The 20483-nt window shown below is 37.3% G+C and overlaps 1 protein-coding gene across 1 annotated transcript in view; it reads right to left on the reverse strand.

Annotated features, from left to right (window-relative positions):
- szt2 (SZT2 subunit of KICSTOR complex) overlaps nucleotides 1–20483 on the reverse strand; it is a 139745-nt gene that overhangs the window by 30955 nt on the left and 88307 nt on the right. Inside the window, exons 60-64 of the mRNA XM_066662886.1 lie at nucleotides 15401–15662; nucleotides 15036–15115; nucleotides 5198–5323; nucleotides 2181–2374; nucleotides 1203–1308 (exon numbers count right to left, since the gene is read on the reverse strand). Of these exons, the coding sequence (XP_066518983.1) occupies nucleotides 1203–1308; nucleotides 2181–2374; nucleotides 5198–5323; nucleotides 15036–15115; nucleotides 15401–15662 (768 nt within the window). The remainder of the gene's footprint in view (nucleotides 1–1202; nucleotides 1309–2180; nucleotides 2375–5197; nucleotides 5324–15035; nucleotides 15116–15400; nucleotides 15663–20483) is intronic.

A 20483-nucleotide genomic window follows, 5' to 3' on the forward strand; every position in this document is an offset into this window, starting at 1 on the left:
TGAACAGTTAAATAGCTAAGCACAGAGAAAGAAATGCCTAAAATAAATAATAAATTAATTAATCAATAGGCTGAGCTTACTTTTTTACGTATAGAACAATATCACTCTCAAATTTACAGTGAAAATATATGTTTGTAAGGCATGTATATATATATATATATATATATATATATATATATATATATATATATATGTGTGTGTGTGTGTGTGTGTGAATTTTAATTTCAGACTTACATATATTTTTGAGCTCAAAATTAAACAATTCTTTGGCATCTGATAAACCAATAATAAAATTCTGTTTAAGTATTGATTCAGATGCTTTCAGAACCCATACATAGTTTAAATGCATTTCAAAGACCAGATTTGCATTTTTGTTATTAAACAGTAGTTGTGTTAGAATGATGGCTAAAAGGTTATATGCCATATTTTAATTCAGTAACAGTGCATCATAATTTCCTGTCGGTAACAGTGCATTTAAAATTTCCATTTCCCCATGGTACCAAATATTAATTTCAGTATATTATATATATATATATATATATATATATATATATATATATATATATATATATGTCCAGTTTTAGTTGACACAACTGGTATATCAGGAAACTCCATTATTCAATAATGGCTGAGTTGCATTAGGAGATTTTCGGGTTGGATGTGCAACTGATGCTACCTATTGAGCTAATTAGCTTAAACTACAGCTAACCAGAAAAAGTGATCTCTAATAAAAACACTTCTTATGGGTGCTCTTACGTTCTTGAGCCAACACGTCAATCAGAGACATGTTTTTCTCAGCTTCTGTACCAAGCAAACATCAGCTACAATAATTTATTGCAATACAGCCAAAGGTTGCAGTCGGACAGCAAACTTAAAAAATAAAAACTGGCTGCGCTTACGCAGAGCTTCTTAGAGGTAACCTTTCCTCTAATCACTCGTATGAATCAGAGAATGGGAGGTTAACTTAGCTGATTAATTTTTAAAAATGTCACATGTACAGGCAGAAACCAAAGGTTTAATCATTAACCACATTCATATTCAAGTTCGACTGAGTTTTATTTATGTGTTTCTCAGGCTGAAATATCATGAGTTTTAACTCTTTTGATGAGTGCCCATTGCTGGTGGATTATGAATCATTATATAAGAACTTAATATCAATATGTCTGTGTGTTTTGGTTGAAACCCCAACAGTGAGCTGATACCTTTGGGCTGTCTTCACTCTTCTGCTTGTTGTAGGAAAAAGAAGAGAAAGATGCCCTGCCCTCAGTGGAGAGAGAGTTCAGCATGGCTGCCCGAGCACGAGCAATACTGCAGGCAGACAGAAGGAAGGAGGGAGGGAGAGACAGAGAGAGAGTAAACATAAAATTGTCATGCTCTCAACAGATGTGTGTTTAAGTGTGCATATATATATATGCACACTTAAAGAAGTAAATGCAGGTCAGATTTGATTATTTAATATTCATACACACATTCTGGCTGCTGTCATAAAACATTAAACTTCTAAAATGGTTTGATTTTTATAAAAAAGAAAAAAAATGAAGAATAATACTTTAAAATACAATCCCTTTAGACTCTCACAAAGAGAGAGAGAGAGAGAGAGTGGGAGAGAGAGAGGGTGAGAGGGTGAGAGTGAGAGAGAGAGAGAGTGAGAGAGAGAGCCTGTGGTATGTTGTTGACCCTGTGAGTAATGCTGCTGGTCAGAGTGAATCACACACAGGGCCCAACACAGCTAGCATCTGCACTGCGTCCACCAGCATTACATTTAACACACAGACGCACACAGACACACTTAGGAAAAACTATAGAGCAAAACAACAGTTCAAAATAAATTGTGCACTTTACTGATCTTCAGACCTTTCAAGCAAAAGAAACCAAAACCCCAAAACACTCAAACAAACGTCAATACCACACTGTGTGTCTGTTTAATCAACACACATTTCCAGTACAATAAAGCAGCTTTCTGGCCATCACCTGAACTGTGTGTAGAGGTAAAGCGATTTAATAGAGAACCTCCAAAACATCAATGTTCTTAAAAACATTAATCTGGCCCTTTAGGGGTCAGATGTCAGTAAATGACATATTTACCCCTTTAAATACCTTTGTTTTATTAAGGTTTTCATTGTTTTCTATTGTTGTGTGAATACTTTCTCCAGTAATAGACATGGTAGTGTGCAGAGTACCTGCGTGCTGGGGACTGCGGTCTGATCTGCACCAGTATGAAGCCCAGACTCTGAAGGTATTGGACATACTGCTGCAGGAAAGTGTGAGAGATGTCCTGCAGCCACGGCTCCTCTTTCAGTCGCATGTCTGCAGAGTCTGTACTCAAGCTGCGCTCCCTCATGGAAGCTGCAGAGTCATTGGAGCGATGACGTTTCTGCAAAATTGAGAGAGAGAGAGAGAGAGAGAGAGAGAGAGATTCTGAAATTTAGAAATGGCACTCAATGCATACTGTGAAGGTTTGGAAAATTGTTGTCAACACATCAAACAACTTTAAACATTAATAGCATTTTTGAACAATGCAAGTTGTCCTCAGAATAAAGCACACAGTTCATCATGAAAAATATGCCCCATTTTAAACACTTCACTTAAAATGAAGTTCTGAAGTCACACTGTATTTCCAAATTAGGGGTAGGCAGTATGGCCTTAAAATTATATCAGGGTATTACAGGGTATTTTTGTTATAATCATATCCTTGTCAATATGAAAAAAAAAACTATAAACTGGAAACTATTTTATTATTTTCACCAAATACTGCAACAAAACCAAATGTTAAAATTTTATTTTAGAATAAATGCAACTGTTCTAGGGCGGAAGAGTGGCGCAGCAGGTAGTGGCGCAGTCACATAGCCGCAGGGATCTGGAGGTTGTGTGTTCAAGTCCCGCTCTGGGTGACTGTCTGTGAGGAGTTTGGTGTGTTCTCTCTGTGTCTGTGTGGGTTTCCTTCAGGTACTTCAGTTTCCTCCCACAGTTCAAAAACACACATTGGTAGTTGGAGTGGTGACTCAAGTGTCCAAAGGTGTGAGTGTGTGTTGCCCTGTGAAGGACTGGCGCCTCCTCCAGGGTGTATTCCTGCCTTGCGCCCAGTGAATCCGGGTAGGCTCTGAACCCACCGCGACCCTGAACTGGATAAGCAGGTACAGACAATAAATGAATGAATGCAACCGTTCGTCCATGTCAGGACCACTTTATTTCATATTGTTCCTGTGCCTAAATCATTAACATAATGTATGACATCATTATGCAAACAAGTCAGAATATCTCTATTATTATGATGTGAATTTTTATTAACAGTTTTGAAAATTATACTGATAGTATCACAAAATATACAATATAAATAATATTAATATAAATGTGTCCAAAACTGCTTTTTATGAATTCAGCTTTTAAAGGACAACCACTGAAAGAGAGGTTCATGTGCTCTCATGATTTTTTAAATAATCTTTTCAAAAACTTGTTTGTTTGTTTATTTATTTATTTTCCCCAGCTAATCTTTAATTGTTGGGACTACTTCAATCACACAAAATGCCGCCACCCTGAGAGGATGAAGGCAAGCACATTGCCCAGCACTGTGATTGTGTGATGGGAAAAGGATGGTGTACATGCCCAAGTTCAGCATGCTCACTGCCAAGCATGGGTCAGAGAAACCAGTGGTAACAGAAACAGTGGAGCTGTGTTCTCTAGAGTAATGGAGATCCATACGTATATATTTAAGATATATATAGAAATATATATATAGAAATATATTTTGATTTACAGTGAATGTTTATTTGATCATTATGTTTCTGCTGGCTGGAAATTAGATATAGCTAGAGATATAAATAAAAAACATATATGTCTCATCCATTTCTTGACTACTCTGACTGTATATGTTGCATCATTGTCTTGATGGAAGGTTGAAAGTTGCCTGGCCTATTTGCTGAAAAAAATCCCTAAAGCATTGCAGTCCCATCATCACACTTGGCTGTAGGGAAGATGTTCTTGGGGTTCTTTCTTTGTCCAGATGATCTATTGTAAAGTCTAGGTGAGCTTTGTCATTCCTGTCTTGGAGATGTGAGTCCTCCTTCCACACACAGCTTCCACGGATATCAGGCTTTGAGGTGTCTGCTGGAGTGTCTGCTTTAAGATGCTGGTACAAGGAACTGTTCGGATTTATCAGAACGGCCCTGCTGATGATCAGTGGTTATTTCTTGGCCTCTTGCACTCTTCCACAGTGTAGAGGTCTTTGTCATTTTGATTATGCATTGCACTGTGGCCACCGGAACTTGAAAACACTTGAATATGGCTTTATAGACTCTCCCTTTCTAGTGAACAGGCTCAGTGCAAATCTGAAGGTAACTACTAAGTTGTTGGTTTTAGCCATCACTCACTAGGATCTGAGTACAGAACTACTACCTTAGCTTTTCTTAACAGTTCATTAGAATGCTCTAGAACAAGGTAAAAATGAGAATGGTATAGATATTTGCATCTCCTCAATAATTTGCAACAATTTAAATTGGTTTATGGTCTAGGGTTTAGGTCAAAATGTGAAGAAAACTGAAACAGTTGCAACTAATCATTAACATCTATAGCACAACATCCTATCGCTTTTGTCACTTATGACATTTCTAACCAGAAAGAACGTAATGATCAAAAATAAATATTCACTAAATATCAAAATTTGGAATGGGTATGAACCATTTAAGGTTTAACTATTGATCTTGATGGAAGATTTCCTGCTGGTGTTGTTCATATTGCACTATTCATATCAATCGTACATTGTCCCAATAATGCTACATTGAACTGAACACTTTAAATCCATTTGCAATGTTCTTTGAGAAACTTCCAAAAAAAAAAAAACATGGGTGGATGCTGGAAATGATGTTAGTGGAACCAACAGTGGGTGCTGTCCCTTTGGTCTGTGTGGATCCAAGTCCCCAAAATAAATTGTCTTAACTATTCCCTCTCATCTCCTCTCTACCAAATAGCTGATGTGTGATGAGTATACTGGCATGGATTGGCTGCCATCACATCATCCAGGCGCTGAACTTTTGTGGCGGTTGAGACATCATTTATTCATCAAACTAACTCAGAACTGAACCAACAGCTGTGAGAAAAGCAGAGGTTGGAACAGAGAAGAAACAACATAGAGAGGATAAAAGAAAAAGAGAAATAGGAGGCAATGAACTGGGGAAAGAAATTGAAAGATTAGGTGAGAGACCTTTGCTTGTGGCTGAACTATCAGGTCCTCTAGAATCTGCTTCCTGAAGTTGGGGTCAAAAAGCAGTGGCGTGGCACAGTAATGAACAAGCCGTGACGACTGCTTCAAAGTGTCCAGATCAGCCACCTGCACACACAAACACATACTAATCAGTATTAATTTCATATGAGGAATTTTAATACAATGTCACAATGACCTCCATTCAATGTAGTTGCATATGAGTGCATGAAACTTTCACTAATCATTTTGACCTTTGGAATATCAGTATAACCAAACTCACATCTGGTACAAGTGTTTGCAGTTTTAACAATGTGATTCTAAAATCATATATAATATCGATGATGATAAAAACACCAATAATTTGTTCATATGGCAATCCAATGTTCAGTGCAGTAAAACAAGCTAATACCCTGCAGTATCACATTATTTTAAATGATTAATATAATAATATAATCACATCACACAATCACATCATTCTACAATTTAAAATAATATAATAAGACATATCGTTGATTGCATTATTGTAATTTGAGTACTATATATTTTGATGGGGTAAGACTCATTGCTTGATCTCAAACTCCACCTACAAGCACTGCATTCAATTTTCTACTTGTTTTCATGCTGTACACAAGGTACATTAATCAGAAGATTACTGGTTTGTGTTTCATTTGGTGTGTTAGTTTTTACACAAAGCAAGAAGTAAGAGCCAGAAAGCCTCACACCTGTTCCTTTCCTGGTGCTTTTAGCATTCTGTGGATGATAACGTGAATACATTCTCCAACCTTTGGTGTAAAAATTTAGCATTTCCCTTGTTTTTCTGATGCTATGTGTGTAGTCTTTAGTTTACTGAAAAAGTAAAGCAGTGATATGTGAACCAAATATTGGTTGTTTAATAGCTGAGTAGCAGGTATGATAGTTTGCTACATAAAATCAAATGCAACAAATTTAATGTTATAAGAGTACTCCCGAAATACTGCGTATTTTGGAGAGCTTCAAAGCTTTGTCCATTAAAACGCCATTTGGAAAGAAAGAAAAAAAAAGAAAAAAGGCAACATGACACTTATTATATTCTTTTTCTGTTTGTTTGTTTTGGTATGGTATGACATACCAGGCCATTTTTTCTTAAATAATGGGGATACAAAAAAGTAGAAAAAAAAAGAAACTAATTGACCATAAATACAAACACTAATTAACCATAAACAAAAGAAGATAAATGTATGTGGCAGTGAAGGTATTTACTCCATATTAAACATATTTAATATGTATTTACTCCATATTAAATCTTATACAATTAAAGATATAAATCTACCTCACTATTTTCAAAATTCTAAAATAGTGCTTCCAAAAGATGTAATTTAATAGCAACCATTTGTCATGACGTTTGATGCCCCAAAGAACACATAATGAAATGTGTGTATGTATATATATATATATATATATATATATATATATATATATATATATATATATATATATATATATATATAAAAAGTAAAATTCTGTGAAAGTCAAATTTCTGCAGCAGAAGAAAACTGGAGTGAGTGAAATATGGAGATTTGGGCATGAATTCTAGTCTTATAGGACAGTAGTCAAGAACCCCAGCTGAGAATCTTGGGCACTACATCTGAATGCATAAAAATGAGGAGGAATACGATAGTGGATCATTAAGCTGTTTGACTCAGAGAGCTGTTGTGGGGATATAAAACAAAGGCCTAGGGTCTTCTATGATAGGGATTTGGCTACATTGCTAATTCAGACTTGAAAGCTGACATTCTCTTTGTCTCAGGCAAGACCTTATGTAACATCCTTTGAACTTACAGATATAGCCATAAGTTCAAACTTTAATATGCTTGGTTGGTAAGGGTTTTTTGGCCTTTTGAAACTCATTATATTCTGTTTGAGCACAAAAGGGGAAAAACTGAACTCTGAACTGGGAAAGAGTCAGATTATGTTTTTTGTGGACACCTGGACAGTTGTGAGTGACGCTAATTACCAAACTCGGTGAACCTGTGACAGGAACAGTTACCTCTCTATCAAAAGTCCCCAAGGATCTTCACACCTTTTCTACTGTGACTTCTTTCCAATGTCTGGTTACCAGCTGAAAAGAACAGGTCTTGCATAACCTAATCAAACCCAGCAAGGGATTAAGTGACCTTAGCCAATTGGCTAAGAATTAATTTGGCCATATGAGGCCTGTATAAACTGAATCGGTGTTCAGCATAATTAATATGTAGAGGGATAACTTCACCATATTTCTTGGCTTCAAAACTACTACTGAAAAAATAATTTTCTCATTTTAGATACATGGTGATTAGAGTACATGGTGAAAGTTAAGCCACACTGAATAAAACACATTAGGAACAATGAAAACATTGTTTGATTTAACTTGATGTCTCAATTTAATTACAGATTAAAATTCTCTATACATTAATAGAGTAAGTTAGCCGTACTTATAGCTTATACAGTAAGAAAGTCATATTTATTTTAATATTTTCACAATTAAAAGAAAATGTAATCATGTATTTTTGTAGACATCCTCGTTTATCTTATTCCAGTTAAACATTTAAAAATCTTTGGAAGACTATGCAAGATTTACATTTGCTCAGTTGTTTCATTTTTTATTTGCATCATGTGTGTTTTTAGACCAAGGTTATTATATATAATAAATAATTCAAAAAGTCCTAAGTGTGCATCTGGTCTAGAAAAGTGGTTCTTAGTCCCAACTGAGAACACCTAACAGAGCACAACTGCAGTATACAAAAGTAATTAAAAATGTGCTATCATACACTGCACATTTTTCTATGTATTTCTGCCCTAACACACCCACCTCTAATGGGCTCAGTAATTACCTGATGTGCTGACTCAAGTGTGTTGACATGCAAAGAGGGGAAAACACAACTTTGCACTGACTGGAGTCAACAGGACTGTCATTAATGTGACAGTTCAGCAAACATAATTACACACAACTTCCTTAAGCTTAACACAAAATTATTCAAAAATGATTCGACATACAAATCAATTCCTGAAATATTGTTGTTTGGTTTTAGAAAGTGTCAGCTGACCGTAACACTATATTAAAAGTTTTTTCATAATTCTTTCTGTCAGGTATATGTCATGACAGAAATGATAACGGTAACCGACTACCATCTTAACCTGGAATGAGCCCTTCCATTACTGAGAGAAACGTATAGCAGAAAAACTAAATATGGCCAAACCTTCTGAAATTCATGATTTCCTCCAAAAGTTTAACCTTGCTAAAATGTCCACATATTGTTTTTTTTTTTTAATTATATATATTTTTAATTCTAGAAGACATAATGAATGAACTAAATAGTCAACACCATGGTTGAGCATTTCAGCTTTGAAACCGCAATGTACACCAATGTATGAACGGAAATGTTTGCACTCATGTTTAAGCCATTTAAAGCATCAGAAAATGTTATTCCAATATAAATATTGACATATGTCATTTTGATGAACAGTGAAAAAAAAAGACCCTTTTAAAATTTTAATCAACAATAAGTCTACTTTAAAGGTGAAAACAGCAAAATACCAGTATTATGCAGGCAGAAATGTTTTCCTAGGTGGCAGAAATGAAATTATATGGAAGTGTAACCACTTATCCAGTTCAGGTTCCCAGTGGGTCCGAAGCCCACATGGAATCACTGGGTGAAAGGCAGGAACACACCCTGGAGGGGGCACCAGTGCCTCACAGGGCAACACACACTCACTCACACCTATAGAGACTTTTTAGTCGCCAATCCACCTACCAACGTGTGTTTTTGGACTGTGGAAGGAAACTGGTGCACCCGGAGGAAACCCACACGGACAAGGAGAGAACACACCAAACTCCTCACAGACAGGCACCCGGAGCGGGACTTGAAACCACATCCTCCAGGTCCTTGGAGCTGTGTGACTGTGACACTACCTGCCGTGCTGTGTCGCCTAATCGAAATAATGTGGCACAAAGCAGTGCAATTACAAAAACATATATTTGGCATAAAGTGATTAAATGATCATCAGGTTTGATTAGGCAACAGGCAATTAAAATCAACTTCTCTTGTTCCCTTTAAAATGCAAAGTGTGCTGGTAACAGCACAGTGATATATTCGACAGGGCATGGTATATCATTCTAATTATAGTGAACAATTAAACATAAAAAAAATACACTGTGCCTGATTATTTGTAAAATATGTTACTGTACAATACCATATTTTTGTTGTAGTGTGAATGCCAGAGTATCTCTGATAGCAAAAAGCACCAACCACACCAAACGTGTCACTGCCCCAACCAGGGTTTTTCAAATCAATGATGAATTTTCAAGCACCACTCCGTCATGCACCTCCTCCAGTGGGTATGGTGTGAAAAATAAGATAACAAGTGATCACAATAGATGTATTTAAATGCCAGGTGTGAATGGTTATACGTTTTGGCTGTCATTGGTGATCAGATCAGCTGAGATGCAGATTACTGCCAGGTGCTAATGGGGCCTATGTGAAGTATTTTGTCCCTGATAAGTAACCTTGAGTTTGTGAAAGGTGCTATGTGAATAAAATACAGTAAATTCTCTACATACAAAGGAGTTCGGTGTTGAATAATAATTCACAAATCCAACAAATTAGCGCATGCATCTCTAACTGTAGTCAGCCTACAGAAACAATGGACTAGCTTTATGTGGCAAGGGGAAACAAGTTACTTGTTAGAGGAGGAGGTGGTAGTGGGAGATGGAATTTTACATAGGGGAGGATGTTACACCTGATGTCAGAGTCACTGATTCAAGTTCATGGTGAGACTCATTATTTACCCACCAATCTCTCATCACAGATGGTATGGGCCTTCTCTGTCACTAAGGACAGAATGTACTTTCCTCTTTGAATATGAAATCATGGTATACAAATGAACTATTATATTTCACTGTGGTTAGTGATTTCAAGCCACAACTTGTTTGGGGTGTGAAGGGTAATTTACTTTAAATCTGACAGGTTCATTCAAATGAAATAGATGTTTTTAAAAACCTAAATTATACAATGCTTTTCTGATTACACTGGGTTAGAGCAACATAAGTGTATTTAATTTGTTTTGACTCTGCAATGAATGTAACAAGAGTCTATTTAATTTTCCACAACTCCTGGGAATAAATAACAGAGCATAGAAAACATTTTGCCCAATACATTTTGATGACATATACAGGTATTGGCAAAAATATTATCAAGTATTCCCAACTGTTGTAACTGCAGCATTGCCAAGAGTGAAACTTGTGATGTATTAACAGAACTTCAAAATCATAGAAGGCTATGTCAATGGGCAACCCATTAATTGTTGTTTACTGTACAATTGTATAGCAGATATAATAATGAAAATATAAATCTATGTAAAATCTACTTAAACCTGAACTGTAGCAGCAATGTAACATGCAATACCACATGCCAAAATCCTGCTTTTGAATGGAAACAAATGAAGATAAAAAGAAGCCTAGGAAGCATTTAAATAATACTTTTGTAAGTAAACCATTGTTTTACTGAAATAATAAAATAAACCTAAATATATCAGAAAATTGTCTTCTTGGTGGCACAATTTTCTTTTCATTTTTTTTTACCAACTGGAGTCTTATCACCCCCACTTGTACTGTTTCCTGGATTCAGCACATTTTCACTCTTATACTGAGGAAAGTCAGCCTCATTGGCCAAGTGCGCCATGCGTGAAGGAAGGAGGCATAAATCCTTGTCATGTCTTTGTGGTTATTTTGATTCCCTAAAAGAAAATGACTTGCTGCTATGTGCTCTTTAGAATTAGAATCATTTTATTGGCCACTGTATTTGCACACAGAGGAATTAGTTCTCCACATTTAAACCAATCTGTGCACTAAAGCATACATTTACACACACACTAGTGAACACTATGGGGGCAGTGAGCACACATGCATGGAGCGGTGGGCAGCCCTAGCCACGATGACTGGGGAGAAGGTGGGGGTTTGGTGTCTTGCTCAAGGGCACTTCACTCATGACCTGCTGGCTCTGGGGATCAAACTGGCAACCTTCAGGTTATAAGGCCAGTTCCCTAAACAGTTCTACAAAAGTAGTTTTAACATGTGTCTACATGACAGCAAAAATGGTTCCACTTTAATTCAAAGAACAAGCCCCACATTTCCTGCACTGGTGATATCTGGGCAAGAACACAATTCATGGGCAAGACTCCTAACACCACAGTCGACTAGTTCTGAAATATGATTAGAATTGAAACATGATTAGAATTTACAGTAGAAATGTAAATTACGCACCATTGTGTGTGTAAATGTGTGCTTCACTGCACCGATTGGGTTAAATATGTTAATATAAATATGAAGGGTATGCAGAAGAGCATGCAAACTATGCATTTTCAGTGTGTATGTGTGCACAAAAACACACAGAGATGACAACTAAGACTAATGGGTTGCTCTAATGGATTGGCATAGGATATTTTCCATTTTATATTGTGTATGATTATTATTATTAAGACTATAATTGCCCTTTGTTCTAGAAAGCTGCTGTAAGAAAATGTAATGTAAGAAATTTTAAATGCATCCACAAGGATGTCCAGAGCTATAAATGATACCTAACAAGAATATTGTGTAACACTGAGAACAAACAAACACTAAGAAAGTCCTACATTCAAAACATGGTGGTCAAATCTTAAAGGATATAAATAATAATATTTGGAAATGATCATTACATATATTTTGAACTTAATAACTTGAAGCTGTTGGGCCCACAAAAATGTAGTCAATACAATGTACACTGTATAATAATGTATTATTATTATTATTATTTTAAAAGTTGATCATAAAAAGCACTTTTGGTAGTTTGTCTGATGCATAATGTACACTCTTTTCATTCAGTTATCAGCCAAGGCCTTGTCAGTCATGTAAATGAGTTGTGTCTGACATGTGTATGTGTGTGTGAATGAGTGATGAATGAGATGTGTGTCAGTGTCACAGCTCTAATGGAGAGTCTGTGATGGATCTGCCCTGTAACATTCATTTTGCTTGCTGAGTGTGACTCCAATGCTATCATTCATGACCTATTGGTAGGGTTGTTGCAGTGTCACAGTTTCATGGTTTATCACAGTGTATGAATGAACAGTTACCCCATTGTTGTGTTAGTGAAAAAACATCGGTTAAAACACACTTCAACCTCTTTTAGCCAATCTACTATATTTTAATCATTCAAGTTTGTTATGCCAGTAATTTACTTCTTTTTGTGTAAAATGTAGGCTGTCATAATAAATCATATGAGAACAACCTCCTTTTGTCTATGTATGGACTTCACTGCAAAAACCCTTTGGCTCTGTAATGCCCAAATACTGTACAGATTGTACTCTTCCAGTTCTGCTGTACAGAACATAGCAATGCAGGCCATAATATAACAAAAGAGCTGACAATTTTTGGCCTAGATCTTTTTTTTTTTTTAGAGTTAGCTCTTTGACAAAGCAAATCTGCACACTGATGAATGTACATTCTATATAGTTGTAACAGGATATATGTACAGTATTCAAGACTTCCTAAAAATGCTGTACACTCTCAGAAAAAAAATTATAAAAATAAATAGCTCATGTACATTTTTGCTCCTCAATTTACAAAAAAATGTAAATGTACAATCAGAAGTACAACAGTGGACCTTAGGGATTAATTATGGACCTTAAATTAATTATCAGTACACCACTTGTACCTTTCATAAAAGTACATATCTGTAGCCCAAACCTCCTATGACCACAACACATTTTGTGGAAATGTGCTTTAGAGGAGGTGTTGTGGTTGCTGGTGATGCAACACAAGGATCACATGGAACTGGTGGCAGTGGGCATGCATTAATGGTGCCATTTGGGCTAGGTACAGCCTTGGTCACCAGGAAAGCCAGTGGGAATTTATGGTTGTTGATTGTTAAGAGTAAGGTAATTAACTTGGAGTGGAGTGGGTCTGGGACACCAGACTTTAATGGTGAGCCTTCCAGAGGTGTCGTAGGTTTAATTCAGTAAAACAAAGACGAAGGGATATGCCTACCTGATGACACCTGTGAGGAGCTAGTGATGCAGTGGGTGGTTTCGGTGCTCATGTGATGGGCTCAATGAGTAATCATAGTTGTTAAGGATAGCTGGTTGCTGATCAGCCTATAAACAGCCAAAGCAACCGTAGGGTTTAGATTTAAACAACAGAAATTTTGTGGTTGCCGGTAGGAAAAGAGTGGGGTGGGCCATATGTGAAGCTCTAATGAATTGACATAGGACATTTTACATCTTATCCTGTGTATAATAATAATAATAATAATAATAATAATAATAATAATAATAAAAACACTGCACCACTATTAGAGGTGAAATAATTATTCAAGTATGTGAATCAAAGGTTTGCCTGGTTTGGGATGCAACCTGTGACTTGTGCGGATGGCTATTTAAGTCCACATGAACCAATATTGCAGAAGGATATGTTATATAGGAGTGTACCAGAGGACCTCATTGTTTAATGGCTTGTTCTAGAAATGTATTTGCAAGGCTAAATACAGAGGAGCTCAGAGAAAAGTGGTGTTATGGATGGGCATAAATATCACAGAAAATAAAAATTCAAAAGGTGAGTGTGTTTTGTGCAGTGTTACTGTCACTGTGATTTTTTTAAGTACATTTTGTAAGCTGCCTAATGAAAGTAACTAAATAGAGACAATAGCTAACTGAGCTTCTTTTTGCAGAATTCAAATTGTGGCAATAAAAACATACATAACTTAGTGTTATGTGCTATTTGGGAAAAATAATTTAAATTAAAATAGCTTTGTAAAATGATATTAGTGGTAGATTATTATATATTTTACTTGAATTATAACTCCCAGATGTTGCTGTCCTGTCAAGTTCTGATGGGCTATTTTCACTTTCACAAGAAAACAATGACTTTTTTACTTGTTCGCTTGGGCTGAGCCATAACCAAGAATTCAGATTCCAGATGTTAGAGTGAAAGTCAGAGTGTTCAGTAAAATGTAAACTCAAGAGACAAAACAGAGCATCAAAGAAAATTTGTAAAAAATATCTTCTGTCATATGACCTTTGAGTTTGTATGAAATCCTGACATTCCAATACAAGAATGTACTGAAATTAGTGCTGAAAATTTTGGAGAAAATTTATCTGATGAATACTTTGATTGAGATTTAAATTCCATATTGTTTCCTGTTGATTAATATCCAGGCCTGTTTTTATAACCAAGGAGACAAAGGATGTGGCTTTATTAGTGATTGCTTAAGGTTTAATGCCAGACAGTGTTTGTTTGCTTCTGTTTGGCTTGAGAACAATTAAAAGCACCTCCAATGCACTTCTTGCGATTGGAAAATTGCACCCTTGCAAATAGTGATATTGTAGGGCACATTATTGTTCCAAAGGGCACAAATAAGTACAAATGTCTCCCTAAGGGCCCCCATTGGCAAGTGTTTGTACTCTATACAATACGGGTTGGTAACTTTCTTTCTGAAAGTGTACAGAACTATGTATAATGCAGAATACTTATATTAGATTATACTCATTTTGCACATGCTCTCTCTGTCGCGCTCACACTCTCGCTTTCTCTTTCACTCACACACACACACACACATTTCTGTTCTGGAAGTCCTCAGCAGATCTTTAGTGATGGGTCATTTCTCTTGACACTGTGAAGTATCTAAAGTGCGTTTGACTCTGGCAGAAAGTGAGTTTCCCTGCAGCTTCCAAGGCACTGCAGAAGGGATCAGCAGGTAGAGTCCCAAAGGACTAAAGCCTTTAGGGGTTGATCTGCTAAATGAACAGTATAGGAGCACACTGAGAGGCTAACAGGTCACAGCAGGGAACTTACAGAGATGGGCATGTTGGACTGGGCTGATCGCTGCTGCCATGTCACAAACAAGTTCTCAATCTTCATTTGTTTCTCCATCTCTGGAATAATAACAGTAACATTTAAATAATATAATTGCATTCCTTTTTATTCTCATTTTTCTTTAACAGAATGCCCTAAAATGGGTTTAAGGTAACTATGTTCAATGTCAAGCATGAGCTAGAGGGGTATACCGTGCAGAAGGAATAAAAAAAAATCCTGCAGCTATGGCTGAAGAACTAAAATCCACATTGGTACCTCTGGAAAAACTGCCAAAGGACTCTGAAAAGGTTCCAGTAGCAAAACCAGGCCTTATGAGTGGTGTGTATGAATGGATTAAATCATACCTCTGCGCTCTGCAGCTTTGACCTCCAGTAGCTGAGCTCCATGTCGTGCTACAATGTCCACTCCATCCTGAGTAGATAGCAACTGTCCTGCATTCACATCCCTCAGAGCCTCATCGAAGGGCATGAGGTCTGCTGGGAAAGGCAGAGGGGGCAACACACGGGCACTGCCCACACGGGTGCCATCTCTATTGGCCACAGGGGGCACAGACACACGCAACAAAGCTTCTGCCTCCACGGTGGAGTTCAGGAATGGGTTAGGCTCCTGCAAAAAGTGAGAAAGAGAGAAAAGGATGTGAGGAAAAATAAGGAACAGAAAAACAAGAACCTAGTAGCAAACGTTCACCAATAAGACAGTATTATATACGCAATTTAGACAGAAATATTTTTTTCAAAACATCATTTCCTAATATATTTACAATCACACAAAACAGGCAAGGATTATGTATATGGTCGTTAATGATTGAAGAAGAACCTGAGGATTCAGACATTTTGGGAACTTTGAAAGAAATGGTATATTATCTGGACATCTGCATTATTTACTGCATACTAATTATGGCTTATTACTTAGAGCTGAAGCTTCTCATTAGACTGATGGCTCATGATGTCCTTTTCTCAGGCCTAAGCACAATTGAGATCAACTGAAGCCAACATGGCTGCTTTAGTCCAGGCATCTAATTATGAAGCCCCGTGTCCGTGACCCAGCACAGCTCCAGAACAGGATTACACGCTTCATGCTAAACCGGACCATGAATACAGGCCGCTTACAGGTTCTTATGGCTTATGGGATGCCTGTTATGCCATCCCAGCAGGGCTTTAATACCCCAACTGTGCCACTTGTGGGAACTTTTGGGCAAGTTAGTGTCCGGCACAGTAGCCAAAGCACTGCAGGGCAACTAGGAGGCCTCAGAGGGAAGTATGAGGGATGGAGAAATTCTGGATAAGGACAGTCCAGATGCCCCAGCAATGGCGAGCTTTGTACTTATGTGTCAGTGAGTGAGAGTTGGATGGGTTAGGGGTTAGCCGGCAGCTAACTAGCGCATGGACGCTTCCTACTGGGAATCTGACAGATGATTGGCAGCTAGGGCAAATTTTCTGCAGAGTTGAATCTGCCTTCTGTCGCTGCTTGTTAGTGGAAGAGTGATTAAATTAAACAAGTGGAACCATAGATGGGGGGGAGGTGGTGAAACAAAGGTCTGTGCTTTTTTCCTTCAGGCATGTTAGAGATGTTCCATTTCATTTCTCTCTCAGTGGCAGTGTTAGAAGTGTTCATCATCATAGCTCATTACGCTAAGATGACATTGGTGACATATATATATATATATATATATATATATATATATATATATTCTTGTTATAAAATAACAACAGAAATCCCATAGTACAAGCCTTTACATGCCAAGTCTATATGTATATACATACATATTTTTATGTAGTGTTCTTTATTAAACCAAACTTAAGCCTGGCTAGCTCTTGCTGTATTTGTATGTATATTTGTCTGTGGTGGTTCTGGGAGTCCTGACTATTGAAGAATAAGCTGAAGGACAAAGTATGCAGAACAACTGATGAAACAAGCAGTTAATGTTAATGGTATAGCAGATGGATGTATAATGCAAAGTGTGTCAACTGTATAATCTAGCGATATAATTGTGAAAATATGATTTAGTCCACATTGTATAACTGCGACATCAAACTGCGTTGAGGGATTAGCTGTTGCTTCCTGTTGTCATTTAAACAAGCACCTCCAACTAAATAATCAGTACCACAGTGATATAAACCACCATACAATGCAGTGTAATACAACAACTTACAACAGCACTAAAGCAAGCTGTCACAGCATGTACCATGGTTTTATTTGTTAAATCTTGTGTGTAAGAACACATAAGTCTGTGTAATACAGATGGATAGGAGGAATGTCTAATTCAGACTAATCTTCAGAGAACTGAAAAACAAACATCCCTGTATTGAAAGGAAATTATGGCAGATCAACATCAGAGACAAACTCAGCAGCTAGGTCAAAGAAGCATCATAATTGCCTACACAAGCAGAAGGCTTGTAACAACTGCTACAAGAAGGCTCTGAAAAATCTGCAAATCAATGCTCATTTTCCACCATCACTCAACTAGGTATCTTTCTGAGTGGCTTAAGTTTCACAGCCCCTGTGAACATGATGGGGGCAGAGGACTGCTTTCTTTTTACATTCCATTTAAAGAGCATTGTTTTTTGGTGGGGTGTGGGGGTCAAAACATTAACACAACTAAAACCCACATCTCCCACTTTATGCTAAATGTATACAGTATGTACAAATGACATTTTTCACCTAAAAGTTCATCTGAAATTAGGGGATTATTAAGGTGTTTTTCCCCTTTGTGGCTGGAAGTGGCACTACATCTCCCCTCTGTGGTCAGAAGCGACCTAGCCCTCGGTCTAACCCTTGTAATTTGCATGTACATAATTCCATTAATTGACTACATTACGTTTGTAGCTTCTAAAAAAAAAAAAAAAAAACTAAAATAACACATCTCACCAAACAAGTCTTAGTTTATCAGTTACACTTGGGATAGTGGCAAAATTTGAATTAGAAATGCCAGACAATTTTTTTTTGCCATCCTATTACATAAATATGTGCCAACAACCCTGAAATATGAGATCTTGTTCATTTAAATAAAACACCGTCATACATATATCATATACATTTCCTTCTATTTTCTGTAACTTTTCACTTGCAGACACAAACCTAAAGGCCTGCTGAACAAAAGGGGACAGGAATGGAGCCCTGAGTGAAAGATTTTTATAAACAGACGGAATGAAAAGAGGAGTTGAGAACAGAGGCTGTGGTGCAGGAAGCAGAGCGAAGGATAACGAACAGAGAGGAAAATAGATAGAGTATGAGAACTAAAATAGGTCACAGTGTTCACTATCAAAGGCCACAGAGCAGTCTATCTGACACAACGCTTCATACTCGATCCAAGACTGTGAAGTGCACACACACACTCACACACTCCAGTGAACAAAACTCTCCATCTGACACAACAGAGGTAAAACATCCCAAGGCTTTGATACAACATATCCAGCACCTAGTAAAGTCCCTCTATATTCAGAACAAGGCATTGTACTGTGTTTGGCATGAAAGATGCACTGGCCTCAGGTACCCTGTATACAAAAGACGAATAAGCATCTGCAACCTCTGGATGTTTAAAAATGATTTATAAGTAGATTTTGTCAATAATTCCCTGTTGCATACTTTAATGAGGAGGCAAAATAACAACAACAAAAAAATTAAATAAATAAATAAATAAATAAATGAACACACACACACACACACACACACACACACACACATGCATGTATATAAACATAGCACAAAAATAAAGAAATTTGTGTTTGGTAGATTATTTCTTTGTTGTAACCATGCTTCTTGGCAATAAGTCTTATACCATTGGAAAGCCTTTTTTAAATGGTGCTACATTTGTAAGGAACATGCATTTGAGCAGTAGAGCTGAGTATCTGGGTTGCACCCATTAAAAATTTGCCAAATCCTCTCTGCCAATGCCAAACAGCTTATGTTGTGTGATGGTGTGGGGTGGCATCTCCCTCACTGGAAAAATGAGGCTTGTCATCACTGAAGGCAATCTCAATGCAGAGAGATATCGAGATGAAATTCTGCAATCAATGGCAATCCCATATCTCCACAGTCTGTGACCAAACTGTATCTTCCATGATGACGACGCTCGCCCCACAGAGTGGGGTTTATCAGAGACTACCTCCAGAATTTGGGAGTGGAGATGATGGAATAACCTGCCAGCTCCTGACCTCAACCCCATTGAATACTTGTGGGATCAGCTTGGGCATGTTGTTCGTGCCAGAGTGACTAACACAACCACGTTGGCTGGCTAGCAACAAATGTTGGTTGAAGAATGGAATGCCATCCCACAGCAGTGTGTGACTAGGCTGGTGACCAGAACGAGGAGGATTTGCCAAGCTGTTGTGGCTGTATATGGTTCTTCTACACGCTACTGAAGCTCCTGTTTGTTAAATTAATAAATTGTTAAATTGCCAATATGTCTTGTTTCTTCAAACTTCAATCATCCAGTCCACCACACACCAAACGAGTCAGAATAAGCTGTTTGGCATTGGCAGAGAGGATTTGGCAAATCTTTCATGGGTACAACCCACATTCTCAGCTCTACTGCTCATCCCACAAATGCATGTTCCTTACAAATGTGGCACCATTTATTTATTGATTTATTGCCAAGAAGCATTGTTACAACAAATAAATAATCTACCAAACACAAATGTCCTTACTTTTGTGCTATGTTTACACATAGATGGGTACTAATATATATATATATATATATATATATATATATATAAATCATAAAAAAATAAACTTACTGCACTTAACCCATCAGAAGTCTTGTAAAAGTGGGAAAACAACTTCATATGAGGAAAAATTACAACACCTTGTTCTTGCAAATGAGAGAACATTTAGTGTGAAGAAAACCCCACCTTGCATAAGGAAATTACATGAGGTGTCGATACCTAATCCCGCAGCACAAAATCAGGCACGTATATGCATTGTTATTACGTCAGTGTCACTGCAGTGCTGAGAAGAATCCACCACTAAAATCAAAACTGTTTTGTGGGATCCTGACCATTCAAGAAGAGGGAGAAAGGGAGCAAACAAAGTATGCAGAGTAAGACATGGAGTACAGTCTGTAACTGTAGATAGTGGAGCTGAGAGAATGCACCATGAGTGTAGAAACAAGGAGGTGGCCATAGTGTTATGGTGATTGCATGATGGTGCATGAGGGTGTGAGCATGTCTGCTCTCTCTCTCACACACACACACACACACACACACACACACACACACACACACACACACACACACACACACACACACACACACACACACACACACACACACACACACACACACACAAAACACACTCACAAAACCCCTCCAACAACCATCTAGCCCCAAAAATACATTTTGACATTTTGGTGTGCAATCTTCAGAAACACCTGGCATATGAATCAATAAGAAGTGTGGACATAGTGACAGATGCTTCTATTATTATTTC

The sequence above is a fragment of the Hoplias malabaricus genome, chromosome 3, assembly GCF_029633855.1.
Source record: "Hoplias malabaricus isolate fHopMal1 chromosome 3, fHopMal1.hap1, whole genome shotgun sequence".
Taxonomy (NCBI): domain Eukaryota; kingdom Metazoa; phylum Chordata; class Actinopteri; order Characiformes; family Erythrinidae; genus Hoplias; species Hoplias malabaricus.